At 47.0% G+C, this 19614-nt stretch overlaps 1 protein-coding gene across 1 annotated transcript in view; it reads right to left on the bottom strand.

The window, feature by feature from the left end:
* The window catches only part of LOC308609775 (forkhead-associated domain-containing protein 1-like), a gene marked incomplete at both ends in the record, with an annotated part of 87448 nt that overhangs the window by 36206 nt on the left and 31628 nt on the right, over nucleotides 1-19614 (bottom strand). Inside the window, 3 exons of the mRNA XM_081259070.1 lie at nucleotides 2557-2793; nucleotides 5872-5981; nucleotides 15165-15435. Coding sequence (XP_081115196.1) covers nucleotides 2557-2793; nucleotides 5872-5981; nucleotides 15165-15435 — 618 coding nt within the window. The remainder of the gene's footprint in view (nucleotides 1-2556; nucleotides 2794-5871; nucleotides 5982-15164; nucleotides 15436-19614) is intronic.

The raw sequence follows: 19614 nt of genomic DNA, 5'->3' as shown, positions 1-19614 counted from the left end.
CTCTTCAATATCTTCTCGGGTCCTTTCTCTCTCTCTTCTCCTTCTGGGACCCGTATAATGTGAACGTTGTTGTGTTTAATGTTGTCCCAGAGGTCTCTTAAGCTGTCTTCATTTCTTTTCATTCTTTTTTCTTTATTCTGTTCCGCAGCAGTGAATTCCACCATTCTGTCTTCCAGGTCACTTATCCGTTCTTTTGCCTCAGTTATTCTATTGATTCCTTCTAGTGTGTGGTTTTTTTTCAGTTATTGTATTGTTCATATCTGTTTGTTTGTTCTTGAATTCTTCTAGATCTTTGTTAAACATTTCTTGCATCTTCTCGATCTTTGCCTCCATTCTTTTTCTGAGGTCCAGGATCATCTTCACTATCATTATTCTGAATTCTTTTTCTGGAAGGTTGCCTATCTCCATTTCATTTAGTTGTTTTCTGGGGTTTTACCTTGTTCCTTCATCTGTTACATAGCCCTCTGCCTTTTCATCTTTTCTGTCTTTCTGTGAATATTGTTTTTGTTCCACAAGCTGCAGGATTGTAGTTCTTCTTGTTGCTGCTGTCTGCCCTCTGGTGGATGAGGCTAAGAGGCTTGTGGAAGTTTCCTGATAGGAGGGACTGGTGGTGGGTAGAGCTGGCTGTGGCATTGGTAGGCAGAGCTCAGTAAAACTTTAATCTGCTTGTCTGCTGATGGGTGGGTCTGGGTTCCCTCCCTGTTAGTTGTTTGGCCTGAAGTGACCCAACACTGGAGCCTACCCAGGCTCTTTGGTGGAGCTAATGGCAGACTCTGGGAGGGCTCATGCCAAGGAATACTTCCCAGAACTTCTGCTGCCAGTGTCCTTGTCCCTTGGTGAGCCACAGCTGTCCCCTGCCTCTGCAGGACACCCACCAACACTAGCAGGTAGATCTGGTTCAGTCTCCTAGGGGGGTCACTGCTCCTTCCCCTGGGTCCCAATGCACACACTACTTGTGTGTGCCCTCCAAGAGTGGAATCGTTCTTTCCCCCAGTCCTGCCAAAGTCCTGCAATCAAATCCCACTAGCCTTCAAAGTCTGAGTCTCTAGGAATTCCTCCTCCCATTGCTGGACCCCCAGGTTGGGAAGCCCGACGAGGGGCTCAGAACCTTCACTCCAGTGGGTGGACTTCTGTGGTATAAGTGTTCTCCAGTTTGTGAGTCACCCACCCAGCAGTGATGGGATTTGATTTTATTGGGATTGCGCCCCTCCTACTGTCTCATTGCGCCTTCTCCTTTGTCTTTGCATGTGGGGTATCTTTTTTGGTGAGTTCCAGTGTCTTCCTGTCGCTGATTGTTCAGCAGTTAGTTGTGATTCCAGTGTTCTCGAAAGAGGGAGTGAGAGCATGTCCTTCTACTCCACCATGTTGAACCAAATCTGACTACGGTTTTAAGCAGAATTATGCACTGAGGCCAAAATTCATCAATGACCAATTGCTTTTTTATCAACTTTGTTGAGATATAATTTATGTACAAGATCAGGGGCCAATTTTAAAGTAGTTCTTTAAAACTTAAAAAAATTGTTTTTTCTTTTGGATTTAGTTTCAGGAGGAAGGAAGTTGACTGGTAAATCCAGACATTCTGGGTGGAGAATTTTTGGTGAAATTCCCTATAAATGAACCAGCAGCTGCCTTCAGGGTTTGATAAAGGCCTCAGTGTTTGGAACACTGTGGGGTTCCTCCTCCCCACCTCCAGCTCTTTCTGGCTGGGTCCGGGTGGGTGTGAGAAGTGGTCACTGAAGCGACAGGAGTTGGGTGGAAATGCAAAGTGGGTGTGAAAGCGTGAGGTGTACAAGGTGGCAGAGCTGAGCCCAAGTCACATCACCGCCCCTCACTTGCTGTGCAAGCTGTAACAAGCTCCTGGGCATCTCTGAGCGTGCCTCAGTCTCCTCATCTGTAGAATGGCATCTGCCAGAAGACTGAGGTTTAACTAGCTAATGAGGGGACTTCCCTCATGGTGCAGTGGTTAAGAATCCCCCTGCCAATGCAGGGGACAGGAGTCCGAGCCCTGGTCCAGGAAGATCCCACATGCTGTGGAGAAACTATGCCCGTGGGCCACAACTACTGAGCCTGCACTCTAGAGTCCGCGAGCCACAGCTACTGAAGCCCTCATGCTGCAACTACTGAAGCCCACGTGCCTAGAGCCCATGGTCTGCAGCAAGAGAAGCCACTGCAATGAGAAGCCCATGCACCACAGTGAAGAGTAGACCCTGCTCACTGCAAATAGAGAAAGCCCGTGCACAGCAACGAAGACCCAATGCAGCCATAAATAAATAAATAAATAAAATAAAATAAATAAATAAATAAATAAATAAATAAGCTAATGCACCCAAAGCATCTGCACCGGGGCCTGAACATGGTAGGCACTTAATGAAATCTAATATTGTTCTTACAAGGCTAGAAACTTGCCAACCCTGCACTCCCTGGAACTGTACTCCTCACCATGCTGTGCTCACTGCCCATTTCTAACTACCCGGGTGGCTCCCTCCAGGCTCCACCTGAGAGCTGTCACCCTGTGCTGTGACCCAAGGCCCCGACCCACTTGTCTCTGAGCCCTACCTGGTTTTTCAAGCTCTGGATCTCTCTCTGTTGGGCATCGTCCTCTTCATGCAGAACCTGAAACTTGGGCGGGATCACCCTCTCCTTCTGCCTGGAGGCAGCTGTTTCCAACAGCTTCTGCCTCAGGTTGGCCACTTGGTTCTGCAGGCTTGCTATCACGGTGTCTTTGTATTTAGATTCAAGTTCAAAATCGGAGAGACGGCTGGCTTCTTTTCCCAGCAGCAGAATTATTTCATCCTGGGTGGAGGCCAGATGGGAAATTTACTAGGTGTGGGTCTGGGTGTAAGGCTGAGCCCATTTAAAGAAAGACAGGAAAAATATGGTATCATTCTTTGGGAAGGTGAGGGCAGGCAGGGAGGGAAAAAGCAGACTTTCAAGGCTATCTCTGTCACTTGGAAAATCTCATAGAGACAAGAATTGGGTTAAAATGAGGTAATTGTATATAGACTCCTGTAATGGATGTCTATACCTCACAGGTACGGAAACTTTCCTTTCCCCGAGAATTAGACTTTCATATTAAGAACAACCATCCCACTTGGGAACTTTTGTTGCTACAAAGTTTACTTAGAATGTTTTCATTTACAATATTCAGCCTAGCACACTGGGGACCTAGGAAAGGTAGTTAGGAAAACAACATTCTGTTTGACCACATTCTGCTTATAATGAGGGTTATTTTTTTAACTTAAAACATTCTGAAATATTTGTTTTCCCTTTCCTCTCTTCTAATATTTCCAGCCTCTTTTGGCTCTTCATGTATGAAATTTTTCCAGGTAACTCAATCTGGAAAGTAAATGAGACAGGAATAGTGATTTATTTGCATGGGCTAATGTAAAGTTTTGGCTGGAAAAACAAAATTGCTGGTAGACTGTACCCACAGGTATAATTAACCCTGTCCTCCATCTCTCCAGTGATAAAGCTCTGCAGCCAAAGAATTGGTTAGGTTTTCCAAAAAAGGAAAAAAAATTTCCCCCAAACTTCTCACCAGACGTTATCAATAAAATGTCAGAAAAACTGAAGAAGAAGAAGAAGAAGAAGAAATTCCCCAGAGGCCTTTTCCAAAGCAGTCACGGGAGGAGGTAAACGGGCAATTTCTGGGCCAGCTCATTCCCAGGAGAGCCGTGCAGTCAGCCTCACGACCTGCTAGCTCCGTGACCTGGGGAAGGACAGGGTCTCGCTCATGAGAAAGCCTGTCTGACATTGCCAGCTGCTGCCAGGGGCCGTCCTTTGGGTCCTTGTGAAAGTTGGTGGCAAAACTTCAAGAGAGAGCATCAGACATATTCCCTACTCCTGGGCAGTTTCCCCTGTTTCACCCTGTTATGATCAGCCAGGTGCTTATTCATTTTTCATGCAACAAACATTCATCGGGCAGCAACTAAGTGCCAGGCCCCGTGCCAGTGCTGGAATATAAGAAGTTTGCAGAGGGCAGTGGACAGCTGTGGGTTCTGCTTTCCTGCTGAGGGTCCCCTTGCCCTTCTTGGAGGGAGTGTTCCTCCTTCCATTTGGTCTGGGTAGGACTGTCAGTCATGTGCCCTGCTCCTTCCTGTCCCACCTCCCCATGTGCATGTGGCCCAAGCTGGTCAATCAGAGATTTCACACATCGATTACAGAGGGAGAGGATCTTGCCTTCTTTTGGATCATGTAGGCTTGTTTGCCTGAGTTTGTCTTTTCTAACACACAAAGCCAGCCTTATGAAGAAAGCCAGACACTGAGGGAAACAGAGGGGAGAAGTTGGTAGTGGGGAGGTGTTCTGATGACATTATTCAAGCTCCTGGATCTAGCCATACCTGAAGCTAGTGGCCCTTTAAATTTTCCAATAAGATGAGCTACTCAATGCGCCCCCTCAAGCTAATTTGTTTATTGTCACTTGAAGGAGTCCTGGCAAGTCAGGGTATAAACGACTTATCAAGAGAAAGAATTATTTCTATTATAAATAGAAAAAATGATAAATGGCTTATAAAAATTTTCTATAAATAGAAAAAATTATAGTCGTTGCACTATATTTCCAAGTTAAAATTGAGGCAGGTTGAGAAATGGCTACAAATACTTTGCAGTTTTGCCATCCAGTCTATTTCCCCACCCTCTAGTCTGGGCTGGCCCCGTGACTAGCTTTAACCAACGGAATGGAGTGGAAGTGATGCTGCATGATCTCCAGGCAAGTTCTTACAGGCTGTGCAGCTTCTGCTCTGGCCCCCTGGGAACCCCGAGACCACCGTGCTGTGATGAAAAGCCACATGCACAAAGGGGCGCACCAGTCCAGGCGTCCTGGCTGAGGCCCTAGATGTGGGAAGGAGGCCAATGGAGACCGACCACCAGCCTGGCCAAGCCAGCGGCTTACTGAGGCCGCATGAGTGAGGCCAGGGGACACGAGCAAAGGAACCTTCCAGGTCAACCCATAGATTCTGGGGAATAATGAATTGCTGTTGGAAGCCACTAAGTTTTGGGATGGCTTGTTACACAGCGATAAATACAGAATCTGAGCGTGGCTTCTCGCCTTTCTGCAACATTTTTCAGAGTCTGGTCCCAGGATGCCTGGGTTGGAACCCCCTGCCTCCTGAAGGTTTGGATTTCCGTGTCTGACAAGAACCCCAGGTAGGTCTGCTCCTCACAAACTCTGAGAATTGCTGCAGGAGCAGGGCCTGGCCCTGCGAGATATTATAGACTCCTTCTTTTAGAGTAACTTTCGAGGCGTGTCTAAGTGGGGAGAAATTGACCTGGGCCCTTCCCAGGATGGCTTGAATCCACCTGTTCTGCTCGCATCCCTGCTTTAAACCTCTCTGGTTCTTTAACGAGTCTCTCGGCCCACGCCTCCCTGACTTCAGGGCTCACGTCCTTCTGCAAGGAACGTGTTTTTGCATCACTGTTCCATCACTGAAGGTTGACCAAGTGATTACTGTGTGGGAGTTAGAAGTACCCGCTGAGAAGCTAACCAGACCTCGCTTTGAATCCTAACACTGCTCCTTGCACTGGGCAGCCTTGAACACATTACTGAACCTCTCTGAGATTCAGTTTCCTCATCTGCAAAGTGAGGGTGATGCAATCTTTTTTGAAGATGGTGAAGATTAACGAGCTAATAAATGTCAAGTGCACAGGACATGGCCCAGCACACAGTAGGTGCTCAGTACCTTGTAGTTGTAGATGTTATTTGGGATAAAGTGAGCAGTGGCCAAACCTGGCTGAATGTCTTGGGAGGAAGAGGTGGTTTCTTGGAAGTAGGAAAAAGGGACAGTCCTTGAGACACAGAGAACAAGAGGCAGTGGCAATCTCTCCATGGTCCCTCTTGCTGCTGTAGCTCTGTGCTTCCCCAAGACCCCTCACCTTATCGTGCTGGGACAGGTCCTGGTCCACAAAAATTTCTCTGTAGGGCCCTGTCCCAGGACTTTCCTCGGCCACTGATTGTTCCGACAGTTCCGCGGCGTTGGTCCACACTAACACACAAGATCAACAGAGAAGGCAGAGGAGACAGTGAGTTTCCCCAAAGTCTTAAAGAATATTTTCAGATTAACCTTCACATTCATGAGACTTATGCACTGAAAGCATTACAGGAGGACTGGAAAGGGTAAGAGCTGCCTCATTTCTCTTCCCCAGCGTTAACTGCACTGATGCACTGTGGTGTGTCTCTTTCCAGACTTTTTTCTATGCTGCATAAGAGCTGAGGACCTTGGGCAAATCATTTGCTCTCTCTAAGCCTTCGTTTCCACATACATAATTCAGGATTCCTGATAGTCTCTGTTATAAAGGGCTATCTGGAGATTAAATAGAATAATGATATAGAGGAGGGCTTGGCAAACTATGGCCCTGCGGCCAAATCTGGAATTCTGACTATGTTTGTAAATAAAGTTTTATTGCAACACAGCTACAGTGATTCATTTACATATTATTTATGGCTGCTTCCCAGCTACAAAGGCAGAGCTGAGTAGTTGCAGCAGAGACCATGTGACCCACAAATACTACAGTATTTACTATCTGGCTCTTTACAGGAAAAGTTTGCTGGCCCCTCAAGTAGAGCATTTAGCCCTAAACATTAGCTATGTTTGTTTTATTGCAGCCATATCTTTTCAAAAAACAAAAATGCATTTACATGACAGAGATGCTTATCCAGCTTACTTTTCAGCTAACAATATCAAAAACATCTTCCCATGTCAGTATTTGAGGCTGTACTTGGTTGTTTTCAAGGGTAGCATTGTGGTCCCTTGTCCAAGTGTGCCAAACCTGTTTAACTAGGATCCACTTGATAGACATTTAAGCTTTCCTAATTTTTTTCTTATTTACCCCAATATTACAAGGCCTGTTTATATGACTTTCAGGGATTATGGCATTGTGTTTGGGGGTCCCACTCTGTATCACATCAGACATCTCGCAATTCACTCACATCAACACTGAATACATTTCTTTTTATTGGTGTAGAAACGTTTGTCAAGATTTCTATAATTCTACGTGTGAGATCACTTGGGCCCAAGCAGCGTATTTTAAATTTCCAAGTGACTATGGTCTCTGGACAGTCACTGCACATTCTTATCTTCCTGTGAAGTGAGAAGCTGAACAAATTGTTTTCAGTGGTGATGGAACTTTCATGAGTCTTAACATCAATGATGGATGAAGCAGGCACTGTCATGTTTGTGGACATTCATCATCTATTCATTTTGCTTCTGCCTTTTTTATTTATGCATTTTAGAATCAAAGATTCCTGCCCCCCAGCCAGGTCTCAAACCTGTTTGTGGACCCCAGAACCTCTAGTGGACATAGCTGATGGCCTGTGGTGCCCAGAGAATGCACAGCCTTGCGTGTTGAATGAACAGCCCTGGCCACAGTGTTCCCTGGGGCGCGAGGAACAGAAGGGCCTGGAACTTCAGCAGCTGCCCATTTTCTCTCCCTCCACCTCCCCAACTAGGTCCATGATTAGAAAACTTTTATTTGAAGCTCACTGCCCCCATCTGACTCGCTTGGATCCTGAGCAGCAAAGTCCTAACTGACTACAGCAGCAGTGCCTGATAGAGAAATAATGGGAGCTACAGAATGCAATTTTCAATTTTCTAGTAGTCACATTAAAAAGGTAAAAAGAAGAGAGGATTTTTTAATGATCAATTTTATTTAACCCAATACATTAAAAAGCATCATTTCAACACGTAATCGACAAAAAATATGGAGATATTTTATATTCTTTTCCTTCGAGGCATGAAGCCTTTGAAATCTGGGGTTTATTTTACACTGATTGCGCATCGCAATTTGGAAACTGAGTTTTCAGGAGGAAGATTTCATCTGTTTTCATATTCCTCAAGAAATCGGCTCCCACTGGAGGAAGGTACTGCCTGGCCTGTGTCCCCAGGGAGGGCCTTGGGGTCTGACCCTAACTGGGCCCCTGTCCAGTCTCAGCTTAGAGTTCTGGCGTCTGATGCCATCTCTAGGGGTGACTCCGGCTGCCTCTGCGAACCTGTCGTGGCTGTCTTGAGGGACGCTTCCCTGCAAGATGATGGCCGGAGGGGGGACTTCATCAAACTTACAGAACAGGCTGATCGATGGGGTCCCTTTACTGGGGAAGGTGTGTTTACTCAAAGTCTTTGTGGGGATAGAATTTGCTCTGAGACTTGCTTTCCTTACACCCAGGCAGGGAGGTGCGTTACCCCAGGCAGTTACCCCTCACCTGCCCCAAACTTCTTTACCGGCTACTGTTATTTATCAGAAAGAACATAAGGGCCATGTATGACCAAACCGGCTTAACTCTAGATGCTGGATCCTTCGGAGGTCCCAGTGGGGAGAAGCCCCAGGGAGAGTCGGGAGGGCTGGGGCGGTGGGACGGCGGATATGGGGACGCAGGCACTTTAAGAATTTTCGGGCATGAGCTGTTGGCCAAAAGCCAGGGGAGTTACTTTAATATTTTAACAACCCCCAGCTGTCCTGGTGCGCTCCAATAATCACCAGTCTGCAGCAGGGGCAGTATGTGTGCACCTTAACTGTGTCTTTAAGACATTGTAAGTTGTAAATAAAAGTTAAATAACAATCATGGTTAGGTAATAACTTAATTTTTAAATTTTAATATTTAAAATTTAAATATTAAAATTTTAAAATATTTAAATTATTAAGATTGTAAAATTTAAAATTTAAATATTAAAATATTAAATATTTTAATATTTACTGAATGTTCGCTATGCACCAGGCGCCGTGCTCAGCACTTACAGGCAGGATACGATTTCGTCTTCATAACAACCCAGTGAGATAGGCATTATTATTCCCATCTCCATTTTATACGTGAGAGATATGAGGCACAGAGATGTCAAGTCACCTGCTCAAGGACACACAGCTGGTAAGTGGTAGAGTCAAGGGATGAACCTAAGTTTATTGGATTCAGAGCCTATGCTTTTAACCACTATGTAGTCAATGTATTGAAGTGGGAAGATGTTTATGACATATTATTGAATTTTAAAAATCAGGTAGGGAATTCCTTGGCAGTCCAGTGATTAGGATTCTGTGCTTCCACTGCAGGGGGCACAGGTTCCATCCCTGGCTGGGGAACAAAGATCCTGCAAGCTGAGCGGCACGGCCAAAAAAAGAAAAAAAAAGGTTACCTATGTTAGGTTCATATGATCCCATTATTGGGAAAAATATATATATATATATATGAATCAAGATGCTATTTTAATAAGTCACTCCACATATTTTCTTTTCTCAGTAATTCTTCCCCACCTCCCATGAGCTCTTGCCATTAAGATTTGGCCTTGGAGCTGACGTTTTATTGCCTTGTGGTAAAGGAAGGATGAGTATTAACTAGAACAGGGTGATTTCTCCCCCAGGCAAAATGATGTTTTGATTTTTGACAATGTCTGGAGACATTTTTGAGTACCACAGTTAGGGCGGTTGGTGGTGGTGGTGTTGCTACTGGTACCTCTGGTGGGTAGGAGTCAGGGATGCTGCTAAACATTCTACAGTGGACAGGACAGATCCTTCAACAAGGAGTTATGCGACCCACCTGTCACTGTGCCAAGATTGAGAAACCCTGACCTGATCTGCAGTAAATAAATCCTTGGCTTTGGGTTTTCAAATAGAATTTTTCAAGTCTAAAGCAAGGTGACAGTCTAACAGTAAGCCAATTTAATTGGAAGAGCCCAGCTTTGCTAAGAGAGTAAAGAGCTTTCTCGGAACCCTTAAAAAGAGGTGTTTTCTGTCAAGAGACATCATGGAGGACTGGAGCACAGAGTTTTCTCTAAAGCGTGGAGTAGAGAGGCCCAGACACAAAGGAACTCCCCATGACACGGGAAGATGAAAGTCCTTTTCTGAGGATGGCGAGAGTGTCAGGGGAACGAGGGCAAACGTTTGGAAACATGAGACCTAGCTGAGAGGCTGAGGAGATAGAGCCCAGGTAGATGTGAGGGACTCTAAGCCATACGACTCATCCTTCATTTCTCCAGGGGGAATCCAAGGCCTTCAGAGAAGCCCCAAGTTCAGCATGGCACTGGAGAAACCGGTGATTACAGTGGAAAAATTTAAATGGCGGAGTGAAAAAAAGAAAAGAAACAGCCCATGTGCCATGTGTCCAAAGGACACATTAAAAAAAAAAACTCAAAAACCCTGTATATATGTTCATAAGACAGAACATGATGCATACAACAAAATGAATGAATCTCAGAAATACTATGCTGAGTGAAAAAAGCCTTCCACAAAGGAACATGTACTACATGGTTCTGTGTACTTGAGATTCTAGAACAGGAATATCTAATCCATGGCGGGAAAAGAATTCAGAAGAGTGGGTGCCTCTGGGGCCTGGGGCTGGGAATTGACTGGGCAGGGACATGAGGGAACTTTCTGGGGTGATGATAATGTTCTATATCTTGATAGGAATTTGGGTTACATAGTTGTGCACGATTGGCACAACTCAGTGAACACATTCAAGGTCTACACCTTTCAGGGTGTGGTAGCCAGTCTCCAAGATGGCCCCACTGATTCTTGTCTCCTGGTATTCAGACCCTTGCATCATCCTCTCCAATACTGGATGGACTTTATATTAGTTAGCTGGGGCTGCCATAACAAAACACCACAGGAGGTCTTAACAAAAGAAATTCATTTTCTCACAGTTCTGGAGGCTGGAAGTCCAAGATCAAGGTGTGGGCAGGGTTAGGCCTCTCTCCTTGGCTTGTAGACGGCCACCTTCCTGCTGTGTCCTCACATGCCCTTTTCTCTGTGCACGTGCATCCCTGGCGTCTCTCTCTCTCTTCTTACAAGGACACCAGCCCTTGGATTAGGGCCCACCCAATCATCTCATTTTAACTTACTCATCTATTTCAATACACTATCTCCAAATAGGGTCACATTCTGCGATATTGGGATTGAGGCCTCAGCATATGCATTTTGGGGGAATGCAATTCAGTCCGTAACAAAGCTTCTCTATGTAACCAAGGATATTGCAGAAATGACACAGTTTGATTCCTGAGGTTAGATCCTAAAAGACATTGCAGCGTCTGCCTCACTCTCTAGGACTACTTGTCTGGAGGAGCTGGCAGCTTGAGGATGCTCAAGCAACGTATGGAGAGGTGCACTTAGTGAAGAACTGAGGCCTCTTACCAAAAGCCATGTGAGTGAACCATCCTAGAGGTGGGTCCTCCAGCCCCAGACAAGCCCCCAGAGGACCACAGCCCAGCCACCACCATTACTGCCACCTCATGGACAAGCCTGAGCAAGAATCCCCCAGCGAAGCCATTCCCAACTTCCTGACTCAGAGAAACTAGGAGATAACAAATGTTTACTGTTGTTTTAGGCCATTACATCCTGCAGTAATTTGTTATGCAACAATAAGTAGCAAATACAGGTTTGGGCACCAGGAGTGGTGCAAAATTTAACAAAAACCCTACAATGTGGAGTGGTTTGGGATGGAACAGTGGCCAGAAGCTGGAGGACTTTGGCCAAGAGTCCTTGAGAAAGCGTGAATAGTCTTAGTAGAAGCCCGATGGCCTTTGAGGAGGCAGTGAGGGAAGGGTTCCAGGAAAGTGAGGAAAATGTTACTGGGGTTAAGGGATCCTTGTCAGGTGGTGGCAGAAGGTTTCCTAACACGTTGCCTGTGGTCATGAGGAAGGTAGAAAATGTTTGTGATGAGGCTGAGTGGTCAAGCTAAAGAGAGTCCCAGACAGAGTCTTGGAAGGTGCTGCCTGGTTACTTCTTGCTACTTATAGTGAAATGTGAGGGGGAGAGACAGTTAAAGGAAGGGCTGTTAAATCAGGGCAATGTTCTGGGCTTGAAAATTCCCTGCCTCTCCAGGTGGCAAATGAAATGTAAGAAACAGGTTCTGGGCAAAGATCAAATCAAGGGCACTCTCAAGAAAACACAGTCCAGAGAAGAAGCTGAGGGTGTGGTTGTAAAATCCTTTGTTAAGAATACAGATCCAGGGCAGTGTCCAAGAGAACCCTTCGGTCAAAGAACTGGGCTTCTAAGAAGCTTCTGTCCTTTGTCAGTCTTTGCAGAAGCCCATGGTGGAAGGGCTTGTGACAAAAAAGTCTGTGGGCGTGGTTTTTGCCTGATAGGATGAACCCCAATAAGAAGCACTGCCAACTCACACTGACAGAGACCCACAAAAGTCAAAGAAGCGTCTGGACCCCCAAGCTTCTACAGGCAGGAAGCAGGCTATAAAACTATGCAGCCACATCCATGGGACACCTTTCATAGGAAAGGGAGGACGACTCAGAAGGCGGAACTCACGGACCAGGGGCAGAGCCAAGAGCCCTGGAAAGTCATTTCTGGGCAAGAGTTGGACTGAAGCCCAGTCAAGGAACTGCCGATATTTTCCCAGCTGGACTTCAGAACTGCTTTGGGCCAGGGACTCCTGTGTGTTTCCTGTTTTTCTTCTTTTGGAACAAGAGGAGTGTATGTAGCAGTGATGCTATGTCTGTCCCACCAATATGTGCTGGGTGTGTGAGGGACAGACCCTTTGTTCAGAGGTCTTCAGATTTCTGGAAGTAGTACTTGATGAGCTGAACGTAACGTACTACACCCATGAGCCCCATCTGTACCTGGACTTGATTTAGACGAGATTCTGGAATTTGAGCCGATGCTGTTACTGGGGTGAGATTCTGGGGGGCCTCGGGAGAGAGGAGGAGGAGTGTGAATCATTGAGGACCCGAGGGCAGGCTGTGGTAGCCGGCCTCCAAGATGACTGCTGATAATCCCCGCCTCCTGGTCTTCAGGCCCGTGTGTAGTCTTCTCCCACACTGGAGGGTGACACCCTGGGTAACCATCAGGATATTGCAACAATGACAGAGCATGACTTCTGAGGCTTAGTCACAAGAGATGTTGCCATTTCCATCTTGTCCTCCAGGATCACTTGCTCAGGAGGAGCAGCTGCCGTGTCATGAGAACGCTCGAGCCACTCTCTGGGGAGGCCCATGTGGTGAGGAACCGGGGCCTCCTGCTGACACCCATGTGAGCAGCCGTGTTCGAAGTGGATCCTCTGGCCCAGGTCAAGCCTTCAGATGACTGCAGCCTTACGAGGGACCCTGAGCCACAGCCGTCCTGCTAAGCTGCTGCCAAATTCCTGACCCCACAGAAACCGTATAGATGATAACACATGTTTGATTTTGCTTTAGGCTACTACGTTTGGGGAGAATTCGTTATGCATTCATGATAACTAATACACATTCTGTGTTCATTTTACATGAAGGAGACAAAAAATGTTGAGTTCTAGTTAATGGTATATGTGCTAAAACATTTAGGGGGAGGACTACAGATGTGTGCTATTTATTTTGAAATGCATCCAAAAAATAAGATGGATTAATGCAGGACAAGAAGGATGGGTAGACAGAAATGTAATAAAGAGTACAGCAAAGTGTTAGCGGTAGAATTAGGAGGAGAGCTGTCTCTGTAAAATTCTTTTTGCTTTGCTGTATGCTTGAAAGTTTTCACATTAAAATGCTGGGGGGGGGGCTTCCCTGGTGGCGCAGTGTTTGAGAGTCTGCCTGCCAATGCAGGGGACACAGGTTCGAACCCTGGTCTGGGAAGATCCCACATGCCACGGAGCAGCTGGACCCGTGAGCCACAACTACTGAGCCTGCGCGGCTGGAACTTGTGCTCCGCAACAAGAGAGGCCGCGATGGTTAGAGGCCCGCGCACCGCGATGAAGAGTGGCCCCTGCTCGCCGCAGCTGGAGAAAGCCCTCGCACAGAAGTGAAGACCCAACACAGCCATAAATAAAGAAATAAATAAAATTAAATTTAAAAAATGCTGGGGGGAAATGGCTGAGTAATTTCTTAACTTGGGTGGTTGGTACATGAGCGTTCCTTAGATGATGATGATGATGATGTAAACTGCAGAGATACCTTTCATTTGCTCCTTAGTCTGTTTATTTCAGAATAATAACTATTATTTGAATGGCTGAGGGAAGTGACTAGGTGAGTGCTCCTGAGTGAGACCAGGGAAGGGTGTGGAGGCATCGAGAGACCTGGGGACTCAGAGGGGTCTGGGGCTGGGACACAGAAAACAGAGAATGGGACCTCCACACCAGTGGCCACAGAAGAAACCTGGGAATCATGCCAGGGACTAAGTCGACCCAGCTACTCTGCCAGTAAGCCTGGCAAGGCCAAGAGGATGGTGACAGACAGGAAGTCTCCTCCCCAAGTGCCATGAGGCCTTCTGGGGGGGAGGGGGGGAGAAGGAAACCCTGATGGCTGTGTGTCCCCAAAGTGACCAGGCTGTGAGTGACAGTCACTGAGATAACCAGCCTTAAAGTTGACTGAAAAGCGTTATTTTAGATTAGATTGAATACATAACCTCTGGAGAAGTAATTTTCTCCATAAGCCTCAGTCTCCTCTTACCTGTAAAATGGTAATAAAATATTTAAAAACCTCCTAAGGCAAGAGGGATTTCAGTTACCAATATGTCTGTACATCTGAGTTGAAGTATATAAATTTAGATTCTGATACAAATTCATATATATTCATATATATGTACAAACACACACACACACACACACACACACACACACACACACTCACCACAGAGGTACTGACGTGTGCAGATGGGCAGAGCACAGTCTTGGAGGAGTTTGTACCAAAAAGTCAACAGGGAGAATTCTGGTGATAAGGGTGACAGCTTATCTTTTACTGTTTTCTAACTTTCTGCTTATCCCAATTTTTTCACATTTGATTATGTTCTACTTCAGAACCAGAGAACATAAGCAAAAGCCAGAGGAAGACAAATATCATACCATATTGCTTATATGTGGAATCTAAAAAAAGGTACAAATGAACTTATCTACAAAACAGAGATAGAGTTACAGATGTAGAAAATAAACTTATGGTTACCGGGAATAAGAGGGGGGAGGGATAAATTGGAAGAGAGGGATTGACATACACAATACTATACATAAAAGATATAACTAAGAAGGACCTACTGGATAGCACAGGGAACTCTCCTCAATACTCTGTAATGGTCTATATGGGAAAAGAATCTAAAAAAGAGTGGATACATGTATATGTTGAACAGATTCAGTGTGCTGCATACCTGAAACTAACACAACACTGTAAATCAACTGCACCTCAATAAAAATTTTTAAAAAAAGGGGAAAGCAGAAACTGAGACCCGTCCTCCTAGCAAAAGCCCCTCCCCAAAGCCGCCAAGGAAGCGCCCATGAGTACCTTGCCTGATGATGGGAACGCTGTGGGCGGCTCTGTCCACCTTGAAGGAGAACATCTTCTCGCTGGCACTCACGGGCCGCCTGTGGGAGGCTGGTGGGACCATGGGGGGCTCGGGGGACCCCTGCGACCAGCTCCTCTGCACTGGCGCTGTCCAGATGCCCGGGTAGAAGGGGGTCTGTGGTGGTGAGGGTGACTGGTTCAGTTCCTGGGTGGCCCAAGGTGGCTGTGGCCTTGGCCAAGGTGCTGGGCCCCTCACCCATGGGAAGGAGACCTGCAGGGGCAGACAAGAGGGTCAGGGGAGGTTACGAGCAGCTGGGGTGGTCTTCACCTTTCTGTCCCGGCGACATAATTGCTGCCCTAGATTTCGGCGTATAAGTCACTTCTCCCAAGAATCCCTCCCACACTCTCCCCAAATTTGGGATGGCGGTCCCCACCATGGGTCACCTTGCACACTATCGCACCACCATTTATTGGGTGCAGCCTTCGTGCCAGGCACCCAGTCAAGAGATTCACATGCATTACCTCATTTAATACCCCTGATGCTCTGTGATGAGCCCGAGGCTGAGCAAGACCTAGTGACTTTCCCAGGACCACAGATTTGGCAGTGAGCGTCTGAGCTGGTACAACGCCACCTCTGAGCTCTGAGAGGCTGACAGCTTTTTGTCTACCTTGCTCAGCACCGTATCCTCAGCTCCTAGAATAAACCCTTGGCACATACACAGTAGGTCCTTAAATATTGGTTGAAAGAATGAATGAACACATCTCCGAGATTCAAGCCCAGCTCTCCAGGACACACACATACACACTGTGTGTCTCCCTGGCACTCCCATTCCACCTCTTCCCCGAAGCCGAGAGCTCTGGGGTGGCAGGCACCCCAACTGGCTCGAAACCCAGCTGGCTCATTAGCCTGTGATCCTCAACATCTGCCACATCTGATTCTTGGCAGACGCTCCATAAATATCTATCGAGGGAACCTTTTTTCATCTGACCCGGCGGAAGATGTCTCTATCTACTTTCATTAGAGAGCACATCAAAATCCATCTACACCAGGAGAAGCAAATGCTGAGAGGTGCTGACACCTGGCTTTTTCTTGGTTAATGCTGTTGTGGCCGTCCCTCCCTGTGCCTAGTGGTTAAACCGTGACATCGTGAATGCTACCATTTATTGTAATTACTCACCGATTTCTCGCGATAGCCCTGAAGGGGAGGAGCTCTCCTTATTCCTAGCTTACAAATGAGGCTTGGAGAGGTTAAGGACTTCACCAAGCTCAGGTGGTGGTGGAGAGGGTGGTGGGACTGGGGTTCTGGAAAGTTCTTTCCCTCTCTGTCTCTCTCTCCCTTCTCTGCCCCAACCCTACCCCCAGTCGCTTGGCAGAAAAAAACACACTTTTCAAGGAAGAAGCTAAGTTCAAAGGTTTCCCGCCTGTGGCGGTCACGTTTCTCTTTCTGCAGACTGCAGACACAGAATGAGAAACAGGACAGAATGCTTCCGAAATAGGAGCACTGGCAGACAGAACTTCCTATAGCTCCAGCTGGATTGTATTCAAGAGGAAGGTTCTCCACTCACTCAGGTTCCCAAACCAGTCTTTTAGCTACAGTCTTTCCCAGCCAAGTCAAGAATCTGGTGAATTCCCCTGAAGACTTTTTTGGAGTCAGGGAGAACACTGTTCGGGAAAATCAAACTCCAATTGCCTGGCGACACCTGGCCCAGCATTTATGATGACACTGGCCCCGTTGAAACCTGTTTCAGGAACGGACTTGGCAGTGTTCCAGAACTCTGTTACCTTATGTGAAGATTCGAATTTCTCTCCACTGTGGGCACCTCGGTCTCCACCGAAGCTTTCTTCCTTTCTCTCCTTTCAGAAGCTGAGGTGTCCTGCTCCTGCCTTGCACTCACTTCTCCATCCATCCGATCCCTTCCCGTCCTCTCCTCTGGGGCTGTCTTGCCTCAATCATTCCTACAACCTTTCCTCATCGATTTAATAAAGATTTATCGAATGAAAGGGCTGAAGGTGGGAAGGGGGAAATTTGAATATGTTTTACCCCCGCCTGATAGAAAACAAATCGAGAGACCACGGGTAGTGTGGAGGAATTCCCTTTTGTGCTGGGATGCTCAGGTAGATGTGCCTCACTGCCCACTAACTGCCAGGGTGCTAAAGGGAGTGCTCATATCTCATGACTCAAGTGGTTCACTGCCGTAGTGGACAGGCCGCAACCCACCTGGCTCTTCTGGAAATTCCAGGAATCTCCCTCCCAATCTGTCGGCCCATTGCTGTGGGTGGGGCTAAGCAATCAACCAATCACACTCCCTGGACATACTGATTGGTTCAGTGGTGGGGCAAGTGATGCAATCAGAGCCAAGGAGACCCAAGAAGACTTGGCTGGACACCAGGATCTGGAGTGACCTGGTGGGACTTCAGAATGCAGCCAGCATGAGGGAGTGGAGCCCAGACATGGAGAGAGGGAAGCTGTTTATTCAGTGGTGTTAGTATAGTCACATTTCTGTGAGATGGATCTCCAGAACTTTTTCGTCTTGCAAAATGTAAACTCTATTAACCATTAGACAACAACTCCCCATTCCCTCCGCCACCCAGCCCGTGGTGACCAACATTCTGTCTCTATGAATTGGACTACTCTAAGTACCAAGTACCTCAAATAAGTGAAATCACATGGTACCTGTCTTTTTGTGACTGGCGTATTTCACTTAGCATAAGGCCTTCAAGGTTCATCCATGTTGTAACATGTCAGAATTTCCTTCTTTTATTTTATTATTTGTGTGTGTGTGTGGTAGGCGGGCCTCTCACTGCTGTGGCCTCTCTCGTTGTGGAGCACAGGCTCCGGACGCGCAGGCTCAGCGGCCATGGCTCACGGGCCCGGCCGCTCCGCGGCATGCGGGATCCTCCCGGACTGGGGCATGAACCCCTGTCCCCTGCATCGGCAGGCGGGCTCTCAACCACTGCGCCACCAGGGAAGCCCTTCCTTCATTTTTAAGGCTAAATAATATTCCACCATACAGTTTAGAGTGTATTTTTTTTTATCCATTAAGCGTCATGGGCACTTGGGTGGTTTCTACCTCATGGCTATTATAACTATGCTGCTGTGAACATGGTGGGGAAAATAAGGAAGCTGGTTTTGAGCACTGGCTGGGGTGCTACCCTGAAGTGCTCCATCCCTGAGGCTGGCTAGAGCTGGTTTCTGTCGCTTGCAGCACACAGAGCCCGAACGATAGGGCCCCTAGTGGGAAGGAGCCAAAGATGTATAAACGCAGCAGAGACTCCAAGCTCTTCGGGTTTAAAAATTTAAAAATAAAGGTTTTTTTTTTTTTTTTCTCTGAAGCATGTTGGTTGAGGGTAGCTTTAGTTGGATGGTTAAAGTTGGTTTTCTCTAGTTTCCCGGCTTGCTTTATCAAAGGGAAGGTCAAGGTTTTCTCAGAAATTGCTGCTGGCAACTACAACGATACAGGCAGGGAGAAAAGCAAACATAAGAAGAAGACTCACATTAAAAGCTAGCTCTGATGGGCTTCCCTGGTGGCGCAGTGGTTGAGAGTCCGCCTGCCGATGCAGGGGACACGGGTTCGTGCCCCAGTCCGGGAAGATCCCACATGCCGCGGAGCGGCTGGGCCCGTGAGCCATGGCTGCTGAGCCTGCGCGTCCGGAGCCTGTGCTTCGCAATGGGAGAGACCACAACAATGAGAGGCCCACATACCGCAAAAAAAAAAAAAAAAAAAAAAAAAGCTAGCTCTGGGCTGTACAGGAAGCATGGGGTCAAGGTCAGTTATCAACAAGTTTGTTTTTATTATTTATTTATTTTAGATTTAATTCTATTTATTTTTGTCTGTGTTGGGTTTTCGTTGCTACTTGCAGGCTTTCTTTAGTTGCGGCGAGCGGGGGGCTACTCTTGTTGTGGTGCGCAGGCTTCTCCTTGTGGTGGCTTCTCTTGTTTCGGAGTGTGGGCTCTAGGCGCATGGGCTGCAGTAGCTGGGGCACATGGGCTCAGCAGTTGTGGCACGTGGGCTCTAGAGCCCAGGCTCAGTAGTTGTGGCGCATGGGCTTAGTTCCTCCACGACATATGGGATCTTCCCAGACCAGGGCTCGAACCTGTGTCCCCTGCACTGGCAGGTGGATTCTTATCCACTGTGTCACCAGGGAAGTCTTCAAGTCTGTTTTTAGAAACTTTAGTTTAAAAATACATGCTAATGCCTTTTCTCTTTCTTTGTGTCTGTTCTCTGACCATATGGTATGTTGCCATGGTTGGGTTTTTTGTTTTGTTTTTGAGGTAGCATATGTGATACTCCTGATTTCTTTTCCATACTACCTTTAAAATAGCAGGTTGGGGCTTCCCTGGTGGTGCAGTGGTTGAGAGTCCGCCTGCCGATGTAGGGAACACGGGTTCGTGCCCTGGTCCGGGAAGATCCCACATGCCACAGAGCGGCTAGGCCCGTGAGACATGGC

The sequence above is a fragment of the Mesoplodon bidens genome (genome assembly GCF_964165515.1).
Source record: "Mesoplodon bidens genome assembly, contig: HAP1_SCAFFOLD_146, whole genome shotgun sequence".
In the NCBI taxonomy this organism is placed as follows: domain Eukaryota; kingdom Metazoa; phylum Chordata; class Mammalia; order Artiodactyla; family Ziphiidae; genus Mesoplodon; species Mesoplodon bidens.
Note: the sequence above shows the minus strand (reverse complement) of the source record. Positions and strands in the feature narration are given on the sequence as shown.